Consider the following 16,621-nt stretch of genomic DNA (forward strand, 5'->3'; position numbering starts at 1 on the left):
CTCATGCCATCGCCTCTTTGTGTGACACCGGTTTTAGAAAGCTTGGGGGCATTTTATGAATGAACCTCTTACTTACATGTACATATGTATGTACGCGGTGAATTTTCTTATTGCATGCAAAAAGTGCAATTATTTTCATTAATAATTTTCCAACATTACAAGAAAGTTTTCTCACTCATCACGCGGGATTGCAGTTTTTCATAGTGGGGAGCAGCAGAGATGGTAGGGAGCTAAATAATGTAATTTTCACATGTAGCTTTCGTATTGTTACCCCATTTTCAGAAAATAACTAACCAGTGCTTACATTTATTAAGGGGTTACATGGGTTTTCTCGGGTAAAAAACCCTTTTTTCGACAATTTTTTTCTTATATATGTATATAAAAAATGTAATATTCTTTTGGAATTTTTTATTGTTACTAACATACACTATTAACAATGGAATTTTTAAAATTTTGGAAATTTTTTGAAACGCGGCCAAACACAGTTTCGAGAAAAGTGCGTTTAGCCTAGCACTTAGCCTAGCAAGCCTCGAGCGCATAAATTCTCAAGACTGTATCACCAAAGCTATTACTCGGATCAACTTGAAAATTATACAATATTCCAGAGGTATTCCAGAATTTAATAAGACAACAAAAAATCGATTTTTTGAAACCCGTAAACCCCTGTAACCCATTATATCAACTATAATATCAATAGCGCTATTGGACTTTGCACCATTTTAGTTTTGTTGGTCTCTCAAAATTTGTTTGGCTCAAGATAATTAATTTTTGAAACTCTAATCATTTCATTTCTTGTAGCCGGGTTCTTTTCGAATGGGATTTGAGAAGAATTTAGATATTACTGTATACGGTAGCCAGATTTTAGGGTTTGGTATTCAATTTATTTTATATAAGTGCATACATATGTACAAATATGTACATCCACAGTTATGCAACGAAGCCCGTTTAAAGCCAGTTTAATTCGAATAATATTTAGGCTGAAAATGTCCTTTCGGACTGTGAAGATAAATGTCTATGCTATAAAGGTTATATTAGACTTGACGTCTGTTTCACTATGACTATCAATAAGTTGGACTATTCGAGTCAAAAGGCACTTGTATATGTAGGTTATGGAATATATATGGATGTATGTGCTTATATTAAACCAACGGTAACTCGTTTGTAGCAGTACTGCTGCCAAAAATTGCGCAATTTCTTATTCATTGCGAAAGCGCTCTTAATGGCAATAGGAAGTTGTCGTTAAAACGCGTACATTGAATACCGCTACTTCAAATCGGCGCTTCAAGCAAAAGGTCAAAAAACAGTAGACTAAATAAAGAAATCTCTTACATTTACTTTATAACCTCAAATTATTGTATAACCTGAAATGTACACATTTTTGTGAATGAAATCAGAATCCTATGAAAGTAAAGATAGAGAGATTGTTATTATGTTTATTATGACAGTAAAAGAAAAATGTAATAACGTTAAATTACCTATTACCTAACACTGAGTACTCTCTATAAACAAGTGGCACCTCCAATTACCCGAATGATCACTTTTCTACTGGGATATGGCCAACACCGCTCGGCTAACCACATTACTAGAGTTTATGAAAATGGCTACTAATGTCGCCATACAATATATACATATGTACATATATACATACATATTTGTTTCATAGTAGACATCAGTCCCCAACACTTCAATTTCAGACCTACAGTTGAGTTCATGAAAATAGTAGTGTTATAAAAAAAATAATAATAAACTTAAAAATACAAATTGTGATTTAAATACCACTAAAATGTTATTTTCATTTAATATATACATCCATAAATATGTATTTTTTACTAACTTTTACTAACATGCATTTAAAAAATCTTAATAATTAGTCTGTTCACGAAAATAGTAGTGCTTATTTTGTTGAATGAAAAAAAATAATAAAGTTAACGGTTCAAATTTAAAATACTAAATGTTTTAGATTAATTAGCATTTAGTTTGAAAGCCTTTAGTTTTTTATACATCCATACATTGACGTTCCATAGAGTCTGTTCGATCCTTGCAATGCTTCATATGGATTTGAGCTCATATCTCATTGACCTTTGGCCAAAGTTGTATTTAATTAATGGATACGCTTTTGCTACAGTTCCCCATACACTTTTGATTGGATTCAGGTCTACTGCCTACGCTGGCCAGGCCATTAATTCGATCTTTTCTCATGCAAATCACTGTTCGTATATTTGATTCGTTATCCTGCTCTAACATCACTTTTATAGACATTTCTAACTGGAAAAGGGAAAAATATTAACATCGTTCAGTAGGTTTATGTTACTTACACTGTTAGGTGCTTGATGCCAAAGTCTCCCACGATTTATAGGAGTAATAGCCGCCATATTTACATATCGTATCATCTGCATGTCCTCCAATATCGATTCCACTATTGCTCGATTCCGTATAGGTTCTGTCTTCATCTTAGCTTCATTATCAACTCACGCCTTTCGAAGAAACAATATCTTCTTTTACCCACTGTAAAAAACGAAGAGTACTGGGATTTCAAAGAACTTACAACAGAAAATTAATAAATCCCGTCAATACTCTTACTTATCGCAACTATCTAGTAATTTTTTAATTTCTCGACCCCTAAAGGCAAACACTACTAGCTCTTTTAGAAAATACAAAAATGTGTCATATAAAAGACAGTAGACGTAAAAAGTAACGGTATTTTTTCATTTTTATAATTTTATGTGTCTATTTTACCAAATTAATCACGCTTGTTCACCTGGCAAGTCCGTATACTACTCGTATAAGTTAGCGAAGACCTTTAAACATAATACCCTGCACTACTATTTTCATGAACACAACTGTATGTACATATATATGTACCTACCTACATACATACCTATCTTCATACACACTTAGTTACTTTCTTACGTGCACTCACTAAATGTGGCAGTCATTAGTGCGTGGATGTTGTAAGCATAGCAGCTGGTGAATGAAATGTCTTCAAGCGGAGAAAAAGTAAAAATAATACCACACACACACACACAAATAATGCTTTATACATTCATTCACATGTTGAACATTAATTAAAATAGAAAACGTTGTGCAAAAAGAAGTAAGTGACTCCAACAACATTGTTGTTAGGCCACACTTTCCACTAATAGCAATGGTGTGTACGTTTGTGTGTGATAAGCAACATGCTTTATTTGGTAACATTTTGTTGTTCTTGTTGTTGTTGTTATGGTTAGTATGGCGAGACAAAACCACTTATTCCAACCTACCCGAATACATAGTTTATTTGTCGTTTCGCTTTACGCTCGGCTTTGGCTTTTGCTGGCTTTTGTGAATGAAAACGGCAACGAAATGTTGCCAACAAAGCGTAGTAAGGCCGTTAACGCGGTCCTATGGCGGGAGTGGGTGTTGTGGTGGGTGCGCAGCACTCGTAAAATGGCATGGTAACGTGCTTTGAACATATGCAAGTACTCGTGGCCCCATTGTGAGCCCACTCATCTCGCTGTGGCATCATGTTGGCACGCAACAAGTACCCATACACACGTTTATACACATGTTTGTTGCTAAATGCATAATAAATACACAAATGATTGCATACTTTGGACATTTTGTTGCAAATTGCATGAGTTAAATGCATAAATTTTGGTTTGGAATCACAAAAATACTAATCCGTTCAAGTTGAAAGGCGGAGGAAAATAGTCTATAGTCGCCGCGTAGCAATTATTTCTCCTGAAATAACAACAAATTTTGTATCCTCACGCACTATGCAACCGATTTTAATGTGTGTTCACGAAAGTTCATGGAGAAAGCTTTTTCTTTAAATTTGAATTTCACCGACGATTGCCATTCATCACCCACGTCTTGGTCATCCACGTGGACACACCAAATTTATATTCCCACAAATATATCAAAAAGTGATTCAACTACAAACGAGTAAGTATTAATTGCGAAAGACGCGAATAACAGCACTTTTCCTTGAAAAAATTCATTAGACAACAAACTCGTTTACACCTCAGTTGTAAATGTTGCTGAGTTTTTATGTCACTTTACGTAAGTACAAATATGCACATTTGCATGGGTATGTGAGTGCATTGCTTTTCCATTTTTAAATATATATATTTGTAAATTTTTATTGTTGTTGTTGGCTGCTACTACTTTCTTTTTAGCTCTTGTTACGAGCTCATTCATAAATTGTTCGTGCATTGAGTAAATTTAGCTTTTCCGGCATCGCTTGGGGCACCCAACTACAGCAGCAACATAATGGTTACCACACTACACAACATTTTTCCAACATTAATGTCATATCTTAACTAGTGTGTGTGTGTGTCTGTGCATATGGAGCTGCTTAAGAGCTCGTAAGACAAGCATTTGTGCCAAGTGGTTGCTAACAGCTGATACTTTCCAGTCGTCGCAATGCGCCACTAACTCATGAATGAATGGGTGAATGCAGGAAAAACCTTTTCTACAACAATATTAAAATTATTTAACAAAAAACAAAAAATATATTCATAGTGACCCAAAGTCTTTTGTATGTGGGAAAGTTCTGTATCTCAAAATTGGTAAAAAGAAACTGTTGAATTTAGATGTTGGGGCAACATGGGGTCTATTACCTGTCCTTATACATACATCGGGGTTACACAGCAGTAGTCAGGCCAGTCTTACTTTAGGATGCTTTGGTTTGGTGGACCAGTAGTATCGCATACAGGAAACCGTTGGAGCGAATACAGCAACACTAAGAACCATTCCAACGGCTGCACTTACGTGGAGCTGGAACTTAGGCGACTTTTCAAGCTACCGACAGACTGCAGTATTTTTTAGGTAAAAGTCTTTGCTCTCAGGAAAGCTGCTGAGATAGCTAACAATGTAAAGAATATCAATATATATGTAGATACGTCAATAGCCATAGCTGCTGCGATTGCCAAGAGTGCCATTCGTTCGACTACCGAAGTGCCATTCGTTCGACTTAGGAAATACTTAAAAAAAAACATTAAAAACGAAAGTTCCGAAAGAGCTTACAAACGGATCAGGCTGAGATTGAATGTCTTAGGAGCGGAAGGAAAACACAGCAGGTCGGTTGTTGGTCTAATTACAGAATTACAGGAATCACTGGTACCGCATCCGAGTCATATGGGTATTGTTAGCGAAAAAAGCAAAAAGCGTTAACTGGCGCTACAAAAGATCTGAAAGACAGCCATTGTAAACTTAACCTAACCTGATCTTAGCAGAAGTTGTCTTAGAAACCTGTCCTGAAGTCCGATTAAAAAGTTAACTTTTTGTTTTTCTTGTGAATAATTAATTTTAGAGAAGAAAATCGTAGGAAAATCACTTCTGAGAATATTTTACTCAGTAAGTCAATATCCATTATTATTTGGAATTTGAAAATATGTCGTATAATTTTCGTTATTTGCTTGCACGCGACAGACTAGGAGCGTTAAGCCAAAACCCTAACCCCGCTTATGCATGTGAGCCTACAAAATATGTTTCTAAAAATTTGTATCCACTCCAAAACTTTTATAAGCACATCTTTTTGGACATTTGTATGTATTGTATGCAGTCACAAGTAAATACTTGTGCTCGAAAGACCTGTGCTTGTGCATTCATTTAATAATGAAACTGCGTGAATCGTTACCCCGTTGCGTTTTTCGCGGCCTGATGAGCGGAACGACTGGTTGCTCAAGTTGCAAAATTGAAATAAAAAACGAAAAAACGAAAAAGCTGAAAAGCCTGAAAGCGACTTAAGTAAGAGTTGGTGGTGGCAACCACGTATAATCGAAATATTCATTGTTTCTTGCACACATTCCCGCATATGTGTGAGCCTTCCCTCATACATATTTGAGTACAAACTATATATGTATGTACATACATATACCGACATACATACATACGTACAGGCATATATGTATGTATGTATACGCAACCATTTTCATTCGTCCATTCACAAAATGCCATCGAACCGTGACGAAGCGTCGCCGCTACTGCCGGAATTTATGAATGAAAATTATATGTATGTATATGCTCGTGTGTATTTCGTTTTTGTTACGTTACTTTTTCTTTTCTTGTTGTGTTTTGCACGTAACTATTTGCTGACTTTGCGCGTTAGTTGCTGAGGCATGAGAGGCGAAACAATATTGCGTTACGAAAATAAGCGAAAAATGTGAATGAAAATTGTGGTTGAGGCATTTTGTTTTGCCATTTGTAAATCAGGCGGAGGTAATGAGTACAAAAAAAACAATAATAAATTATTCGTGAAAAAAGTACTAGGCAGAATAACAACTCAGCGGAACGGAAACAACTTCACTTAACTTCCGCGCCTTCTTCTCCGCTCTTTCCTGACGATAGCAGCTTACCTACTTAAGAACATTCTTATATTGCGAGAGTGTATATACATATGTACATACATACATTTGTACATATGTATGTATATGGCGTGGTTCACTTCCTGCACGCAATTAGCTTTCCGTCTTCGGTATTGGACAGTGTATGTTGACTGATAATTGGCGCAAATTTAATTAGAAAACTCTTACTCAAATATATATTTTTTATATTTGTATTAAGATATCTTTTATTTCTTTTTTGAAAAAAAAAAAAAAAATTAGAGTTACGGGCGCACCTAGTGTGATCTAAAAGAGGTGATTTTTGGGGATTTTTAAAAAAGAATTACTGCATCAAATAGCTTAAGATTTTGAGAATACATTGTGACAAAACAATACCCGGAAATTGTAAATAATACGCAAAATATTTAATTATTCATTAATATTTATTTTATTGCCTTCAAAGTAATCCCCACAATATGTAATACACTTATGTATGTCAATGATTTTTCCAGTCCTTGAAACATTTTTCATAAGCACTTTTTAGGATGGTCTTCAGCTACTTCAGCTAATTTTCTTTATCTCTTCGATCGACTGAAAACGTATTTTTTCACGTTTCGGAAATTTCAGTTTGGGAAACAAGGAAAAATCACACAGAGTCGAATCTGGTGAATACGGTGGTTGATCGATGGTATTCATTGCGTTTTCGGCTTTAAATTCGGTCACAATCGAGGCTCGATGTGATGGTGCATTATCATCGTGTAAAATCCATGAATTTTTCTTCCATAATTTCTGCCGTTTTCATCGGATGTACTCACGCAAACGCCTCAATACGGCCAAATAGCACTCCTTATTGATCATCTGTCCCTTCCGGAACAAATTCATTATGCACCAAACCACGAATATCGAATAAATAATGAGCATCACCTTGATTTTTGAGCGGCTTGGCGTGTTTTTTTTTGTCCCGGTTCGTTTTTTCCTTCTATTCCAATGATTGTTGCATGCCAAACTCATAAACCATGTCTTATCGGCAGTTATATGCTCTTCATGAATGTTGGATTGGAATTCGCACCATCAAGCATGTCCAAAGATACCTGTTTACGGTACTCTTTTTTGAAAAAAAATTTGCTTTATCGGGACGAGTCGAGCAAGAACACGTTTCATGTTTCATACCCAAAATATCTACCAAAATCATTCGAAAGGACTCGCGAAAGATGTCAAGCTCTCTTGCCATCTCTCTAACACTTGCCTGACGATTTTCAATAACCATGCCCTTCACTTTTTTTTTTTTTAATATTTTCATCAGTTGAAGAGGTCGAAGGCCAGAACGAGGTATGCCTTCAACGATCTATTGGCCGTCTTTGAAGGCTTTGTACCATACCACTCTTGGGCTTATGTTTTTGATAAAACTGAATCACCGTAAGCCTTTACCAACATCCCCAATGATTCCGCACACGAAATATGGTTGGAAATACAAAATTTGGAACAAATTCTATGTTCGATATTTATATCTATTGTAAAAAATAACATTCTTACTGCCAGATTATAGATTTTCCACAGTTACAAACTTCATAGTGCTCATACATAAATGGTTTCTCATTTGCTTCCGGTTTATGGCGCTGGCTTCCCCGAAGAAGTTTGTTAGTTACGTTAGAAAGCAAAACCTTTTTTCCGAACTCTTTTGCCATTTTTCACAGTGCGGATGTTCATATGAAACTCATTTCCGCTCATTTTTTCTAGTTGCTTCTTAAATTACCGCAAACCTGCTGAGCTGCATATATTTCTTTGTTTCTTGCTTAATTATTTTGCTTTATTGGGTTTTTACGCAATTGCTGTCTTCGGTGTTAGATTTGAAATTGTTTTGCGTCAGCAAAATTTCTTCATGTACTCGTTGGTCCCTATATGTATGTATGTTTATCTATGTGTGAGTGTAAGTATAAACGCGCATATATGGATATTGTTTATTTGCTTATGTGCCATGCTTAAGCTTTTATAATTCAGAATCATACATATGTACATGTATGTAAGTCGATAATATTTTCACTCCCCAACGGAAATCTGCTCTTAGAAAAATGCGCATTATTCTTTTATGCTGCATATTGGAGAATTAGCGACGTTTGCTCAATGTCTGGTTCGCTGCAGTTAAGTTCTGGTTAACTTAACCAAGAGAGCTTCTTTCGACAAAGAACCTTTGTTGCAACAAAAACTTAACTGCCTGACCAAAGTTCTTCAATTGCTCATATTGTCGTTTAATTCATTTCAAAGCAAACTTAAAATTGTTATTAAGGGGTTACATGGTTTACTTTTTCAACAATTTTTTTCTCATACATAAAAGGAAATTTTTCATAAGAATTTTTTATTGTTCAAACACACAGTATTAACTAGGAGTACAGTCCTGATGTCTATCGGGCTCAATTAGCACTTGCTGTGTTTTATCGACACTATTAACTAAGAAATTCTGAAATTTTTGGAAAAAAACATTTTAAACTCGATCATTGCGACGCCATTTTCGGTGACCCCTGGAAAAAAGAAGCGCCAGCATTGGCAGGGTAACTCCTTACAGGATCATCTAAAGTGATAAAATGGGTGTTTTGGGTAAAACCTTAACTTAGAACTTGGACGAAGAAAAAAAATTACTGAAAATTGGATTTTTGACAGACATTTTTACAAAAAACTGAAAATTTCGCTACAATTTTTTCAAATAGTTGTAATCGATAAAAAAACAATCTATCGTCTAAGTCTTTAAGAATTGTATCCCAAAGACCTGTGTAAAATTGCATGAAGATCGGTTGAGAAGTTCACGAGAACCTCTAAAACACAGTTTCGAGAAAAACGCACGGCGTACCTAGGCGAGCAAGCCTCGAACACACAAGTTCTCAATGCTGTATCTCCGAAACTATTATTCGGATCAACTTGAAAATTTAGGATAATATTCTAGATGTTGTAGAATTGTAAGACAATAAAAAAAAATCGATTTTTGAAACCCGTAAACCCATGTAACCCATGTCGAACTTGACAATCGAAATATATACAAATGCTAATATCTACTATCTAAGGTCTACAACTTTGCTTCCGGCGTTTTTTTTTTATAAATTTAAGGCTTTATTGTATAAAAACGCTCCAAAAGTGTTTTCCCTTATTCCTTCAAAAAGCAATGCTCAATTAAAACACGAAATGCTTTATAATCCATTTTTTTTTGTAAACTAACACAAGTTGCTTTACAATAATTTTATATTTTTTTAATACCTAATAGAAATCATATAGATGGTAGTAGTAGAGTAATAGTATTATCCATGTATGTGTCAGTCTCAGTAAAGCGTGCACGGGTCCTCAGCCACACTTTTCTTGGAATTAAAAAAGAAAAGCAAAATTTCCCGCAAATGTCGAGAATTCGGCTCAAAAAGTGACATTTTCAGTTGAGAATAAGTTGGGATGCAAACAGATCTCTACAAATATTTTGTTGGGTCAATGTGGACACAAATGTACAGATCGATATAAAACGATTTAATCGACCAGTGCTTGACCCTAGAGACATCTATTGGAAAACGATAGACCTAATAGATTGCTGAGGTTTCTGAAAATTGCTAATGGTTAGGCTCAGTGTTAAGCAGCTTTGCGGAAAAAAAGTTCATATCGTACGAAGGTGTAATGAACTCTAATTGAAGAAAAACTAATAAATTGAAGATGCTGTTTCAGGCATGAAAGCCGATTGACTTTCTTTTTAAATAAATTGCAATTCCCATACGATATTCAATTAAAATACTTTCACACTCATATGTATGTATGTACATATATTGTACTTTGACATATTTATGTGACCTCATATGTGTATGTATGCTGACTCAAGTGCGTGCGGAAAAGTTCAAGCTTCAGCAATTTCACTTCCGCTTAGAAACATTCACTTCCCGGTTTTTTATTGTAGTTGCTATTGTTTTTTTTTTCTACTGAAGTTCTGATTTCTTCGTTTTCAGCGTGTAATTGCATACACTAGTCATTCATTCATTGGGGCCTTTGAGGAAGTACATATGTATGTATGTATGAGCGCGCGTAAAAGTACATACTATTGTATGTAAACTCTAGCTATATACATATATGTATATGCAATTATATTATATATGCTAGAAACAAGTCAAAGCTATTTCGTTCTAGAAAAACTCACAGCTACTCATATGAGCTGTACATACTTGTAGATATGTATGTTTATGCCGACATAAGCAATACATAAATAATTATGTATGTATATAGTCCGTTTGCAAGTCGAAAAATGCAATAATAGGCCTTGGCAGTTTCCTTCATTGGTTAATATATATTTTCATATGTATGTATGTATGTATGTATGTGTGTTAGTTCACTTTTACTCAGACGCTTGTTTATTTCCGTTGTTTTCGCTGCTCGCGATTCATTCATAAAATCAAAAACCTTGCCTCTACATATCTGTGTACAAATGTATGTATGTATGTATGTGCATGTCAGTGTGCTTTTAAATGCCTGAACACACATGCATACGTTTGTATTTACATATCTGTATCTATGAAGTACTTATTTCGCTTGAAGTAGTTTAAATTGCCTTTTATGATTGCATACCCACACGCACACACATGCTCGCATGCAAGCCCATATATGTACATTTGTATACATCGTGAGTATGAATGAATGTAGTTTCTTCCTCGCCTTTTTCGTGTTTTTTTTTCGTTTTGTATTCTGCTTTTATGGCGAGCGCTTTCATTCACAATTGTGACCGTTGCCTCATTTCGTTTCGAATTCCGATATACATATGTATGTATGTATGTATGTAATGTACGTATGAGTATAAGTACATATGGGTGTATGCACGTAATCAAGTTTTTGCCGCACAGTTTTGTTGTTGCTTTGAATTGCCATATAAATAATACTTAATTGTAGGTATGAATTTTTCATGAATGAAGTAACAATTGCCAATAAGCCTCTCTGTGTATGTATGTACATATGTATTTATACCGTGCGGCTAATATAAGTGAATCGGTTATCTAACGAATACCGGGTGCTAAAAGTGCGAATCAGAATAAAAATTAATGAAAACCTGTTTGCCTTCTAAATTACTTCAATAAAAGGGGCCCATACACACCTAACGTGCCTTTTAGCAGATGAAAAATAATTAAATATGTATTACAGAAACAATATTAGCAGCAAAAATATATGAAATAGAGCGTGACTCGTGGGTATGCAGTACGCACTAAAAAACCGTTTCCATTCTTGAATTATTATATTACAATTATGTAAAATTATGCTGAAATAGTTTTTAACTAATATATTCTATTTTCTCTTTTCCATTTTCAGTATTCCGCCATTCGAATTGGCCCGGTTGTGAAGCGTGATGTGATGAAAGCCTCGACTATGCTCGAACATGAGCCGCAGTAAGTATTCAGATCATTGTTTTTCTCATGTACATATGTATCTATCTAGAATGGGTTCTAGTCCCGGTTAGTGATCTCAAGGGCGTGAAATTTGATAAACCAATTTATTGTATTGAAAGAAATATGGGAGTAATTGGTCTATTGACAAAACCACCTTCAGCAGAGCCAATTTCAGCATAAATAAACTTTGGTTCAAAATGAGTAAATACCTGAATTCAATGACATTATTTGACATCCATTCTCGTGGAGAACCCTTTAAGAGAGATAAAGATCAACTGAAGAAAGATAACTCCACATAGTGTCAGGAGAGGGTGGAAGCACATTCCGCATAATATAAGATTATATATTTTTGGTAATTATTTTTGTTTAAAATTCACTGCCACAGTTTCTAGCAAAGACTTAATAGAATGTTTGCACAAAAATTTTCCTGAATACATATATATGTATTTTGCACTGAAATGCTGGGATTTTCCTAAAAACAAAATATGTTCGGGAGGTTAAATATGAAAAAAATTCCAACCAGAATTTTCAAATTGTCTTTTACCAATAAAATTACACACTCAACTCACCAGTATTGAACTCATTCATGGCTTCTTCTCTATTCATTATGCCGGCTGGTGAATGAACTCTAATTTGGCAATTGATTCAAATTAATTCTAAACTACTACTCTGAGTAATATGAGCCGAGCAGAGGGAAAAGTATGTATTTGTAAAAGTGAAGTTGTCTATTGGGGGATCTATGTATGTGGGTATGTACATATGTACGTATGTTATGCACATACATGTAGTTCGTTACTCTTTCATTTCTCAAATTACCGTGAATGTATCGCGTGGAATATTGAAAAATATCTAGCGCCCACACATATTCATATGTACACTTGTTGCTACGCAAAGGTGACTCTTTAAAAGTGCGATATTGTGCCGTACCGTTCATGAATACCTAAACATTTAACCCCTTAATTCTATATATACATATTTATAATATTGTTGATTAAAGATTATCATGCTTTTCTCATAATTAATTAAGTCCAGTTTTGAATGAAAGTTCGAACGCTGAGGATTTGATCCACTTTGACAGTACTATTGTGCATGGTGATTCTACTACATTGGTATACAATTTTTTGAAATGCTGTAGAACTTGTGAGACTTAAATTTAACTTTAAAGAATGTTGTAATCTCAGCTTAGATTACAAGTTGCTTTACAAAATTTATTTATTTTTGGGAAAATAGGAAGTTTACGGATTTGATAATGATAGTTCTCATCTAATTGCTTACCTAATACAATTTCATACCATCAAAATGCTTTTAAAACAGTACGAATTATATACCTAAACCCGCCGAAAAGTTTCCGTTTGATTTTGTATTTTTATTTTCATGGTTCTCCAAAATTATTTTCTGCAGTTTTTGTGTTGAGCGGTTACTTCGCCTCGTACAGAGCCTGGATAGCACTCGTTATACAATATTTTGCAATATGCAGCCTTTTTCATAAAAAAAATATTCTTTAATTAACCTATGAAACTTCCGAAACCCAAAACTTAAGTAAAAGCAATTACTCTCTATGACAGACTATAACTTACACTACATACAGTACCCCCATTTATCGGTATGTGTATATGTACATGTATCATATACATATGTATGTAAAAGAAAAGCATATTGCTAAGCACTGTACTTTGGTGGGTAATAATACTTAATGATGCCCAGCATCGATTGAAAATTAGAAGTAACAACACAGAAATATTCATAAACAAGAACATAATTGTGTATTGGCCTTACAGCATTAACGATTTTCATAATTTACTATTTATGTACATTACAATAAATTTAACGACCCCCCATTAAAATATTTATTATCCTCGATGATTTTATGGCATTTTTATTTTATTCTTTCGTATTTTTTACGACAGTTCACTATGACTTGGCCAAGTTCCCTCTAATCCATAAATTGGTGACAATAGAACACACTATGCAACTAATTTGGGCTTGCTAGGGATAGTTAAGAAGGTTTGTTGATACTTTTATGAGCCCTGTGGGAAAAAGTAAAGTATTGTTGAAGATTTGGCTATTTGTTTTTAAGCAGCCTGTGCATTATAATTATATAAAAGTTAGTTTTTTTGAGGTTAGGTGGAAATGCTTAAAGTTGAAATATTGAAGAAACAATGCATAATTTTTTTTTATTGCAAAAAATTAAAAACTTTCAAACACATTGTTAAAAATTCGTAACAATTAACTGGTATAATTAATAAAGATAATAAAACGCTTCAAAATATGGGAATTCTGCAATTTCGGCACACACTGTATCAGCAGCAGGAAATATTAAAATATAAAACTTTTGCGATTGACGTCATTGTGCGTTATGATATTTGGAAAGATATTAAAAGTTCAAAATCGCGTATGTGTGTGTGCAAATACAATTTATAGCGAGTATTTGAAAAAAGAAAACAATTAAGTTTGCTAATGCTATTGTAAAATTATTAATATATGTATGTATGTAAATTTTACGACAGTTGTGTATCCCATTTTTGGTCAGTTGATTGTGTGCAAATTATTGTAATGCATACATATGTACATATCTATGTTTGTATGCCATATTTCTACATGAAATTTTTTCAACATATTTACTGCCTTCCTTAAGCTTAGCGACACAAAACTTAAAAGTAATAATTTCATACATTTTTATGACCTCGTAAATAGTTTTATTGCAGAAACTTGCCTTCTTATGGTCGATTGGGCACCAAATAGATAGGGAAGTTGGCTTTAAGTCGATTAAAATTTAATTATGTAATTCGATAAAATTAATTTACATAACTACAGGCATATGTATGTATAACAAGCTTATTAATAATTATTTGTAGAGATGCGCTTTAAGTATACATAAAAAGCCTAAAAGCATTTAGAGGCTTAAAAGTGTCCTATTTTATGAGCCTTACATACACGTAACATCAAATTTGACCCGGACCATTTAGACTGCGCACACAAGCTGAATCGATAAAAACTTTCCCAGATTGGCACTAACTTTTTTATGTTCGTGTAAAGTTTGAGCTCCACATTAGTTAGTGTATTTGGTAGATTTTTTTAACATGCGAACAGTTTGTCTGACGTTTTGTATCATGGACAAGTTTTGTGTTTCCAATGGAGTCTACCTTATTATGCATACACATAAGTAGTTAAGGATAAAAATCATTCAGTGAAGTTCGTGAAACCGTCGAAAACTTACCTTATGCGAGTTAAAGACGTTAACAACGAAAAAGTTAAAGGAACAGTGCATGGAAATTCCTGTTGGCATTAAAAAGATTGCAGAGGATCTCAACATCTCTTATAGATTGGCTTTCTGTTTTGGAGTTGAAGCGTGTCAATGCAAGACTCGTACCAAAAGACCTAACTGCGCTGTCACATTCTGGCATGACTGTGACTGATTTTTGGGCCAAACATGAAACGAGAGTCATTACTCAGCCGCCGTAGTCGCAAGTCCCTATAACTATCTGCTGTTTTCGAAACTAAAAAAATTCGCTTCAGGACGCACTATATTGAAGATCAAACTGCATGCAAACATAAAAAATCTTGTATCAATCAATGTTGGAGAAATTCCTCAAACTCAGCGTGGCAAAAATCAAAGAGAGAATATTTAAAGTTTTGGGATATAATAGGTTCATAAAAATAGATACATATGCTGGACTCTCATCTGGATTTTTTTCCTTCAAATGTGGTTACTGTGAGTGACGAACAAGACGAGAGGTTCGATCTGGATATTTCTTTAATGAAGAAGCGCTATGAAATGACTTAAAAACTTTCAAAATAGGCTCCTTCTGCGTCGATGCAGCGCTGCCAGCGCGATTTCCAAGCACTGAAGGCGTCACGGAAAGCATTCTCCGGAATAGCGAGTTACATGCTGCTTGGATCCCCTCTGACGTCTCAAAATGCTTGCATTTCATCGGCCTTTTTAGGCAAGGAAACAAAAGAGTCCGCGAGCTGTAGGGCGGCTGTGGAAACGTTGTGTTGCCGACCTTGGTTAGGTAGCTGTTCACAAGAAAGACAGTGTGAGCCGGGGCGTTGTCGGGATGCAACTTCCAATCGGCTGCGATGTCTTGTCGGACTCGATTGACCCTTTGTTTAGTCTCTTGAGGATTTCCACGAAAAGCTTGGCGTTGACGGTTTGTCCAGGAGGAACAAATTCATGGTGAACGATGCCTTTGATGTCAAAAAAGACAATGAGCATCGTTTTCACTTTGGATTTGCTCATTCTTTTGGTATTCATCAGCGACCTCTTCTCGGCCCTCCAAAAAGGCCTGGTGCCACCGAAACACACCACTTCTTGCTAAAGCAATATCTGAGTAAGCCTGCTTGATCATATCAAACGTCTCTGTCGCAGACTTATCGAGTTTTACACAGATCTTAATCGCGTACTCTGCTCTAACGAACCCTGCATTTTCGGCTTGTACTACTCACAGAAACACGTCGCGCGAAAATGTTTGTCCTGATACTCCAGGTGCTCGAAGACAACTGACCAGCCGCTCGTTCGTTAGCTAGGAATGGCCTTTACCGAATCCAGTCGGTGCGCAAACGCTCCGAAGTACAGCCGCGGTGGAAGGAAATCAATCATATTGCTTTCCAGACAAACCCTCTATATGTTTTGATGTCACAACATTCAAAATTTTGAATGAGTTTTCATGCGAGAAAAAAAATTAAAATTTTGTTAACCAGTGTAATTGAAGAAATCGTCAGAATGTTTACTAAGCGACCCTTTATTATTTATCAACAAACTAAATATCATTCAAATATATAAATAACAAGCTGTACCGCGTTAGCTAACATTTATTGAAAATAACAAACCAATATTGCCAATGTGTTTTGTTGGGAAGATTTTCGATTTTTCTTCAATATGCAAATATTTCTCATTTTGCTTTGATATTTCAACTCGCGGTATTT

The 16,621-nt window shown here is 34.9% G+C and overlaps 1 protein-coding gene across 1 annotated transcript in view; it reads left to right on the plus strand.

The window, feature by feature from the left end:
- The window catches only part of LOC105233687 (eukaryotic translation initiation factor 5B), a 53,926-nt gene that overhangs the window by 15,476 nt on the left and 21,829 nt on the right, over positions 1–16,621 (plus strand). The window contains exon 5 of the mRNA XM_011215823.4: positions 11,619–11,695. Coding sequence (XP_011214125.1) covers positions 11,619–11,695 — 77 coding nt within the window. The remainder of the gene's footprint in view (positions 1–11,618; positions 11,696–16,621) is intronic.

The sequence above is a fragment of the Bactrocera dorsalis genome, chromosome 5 (assembly GCF_023373825.1).
Source record: "Bactrocera dorsalis isolate Fly_Bdor chromosome 5, ASM2337382v1, whole genome shotgun sequence".
In the NCBI taxonomy this organism is placed as follows: Eukaryota; Metazoa; Arthropoda; class Insecta; order Diptera; family Tephritidae; genus Bactrocera; species Bactrocera dorsalis.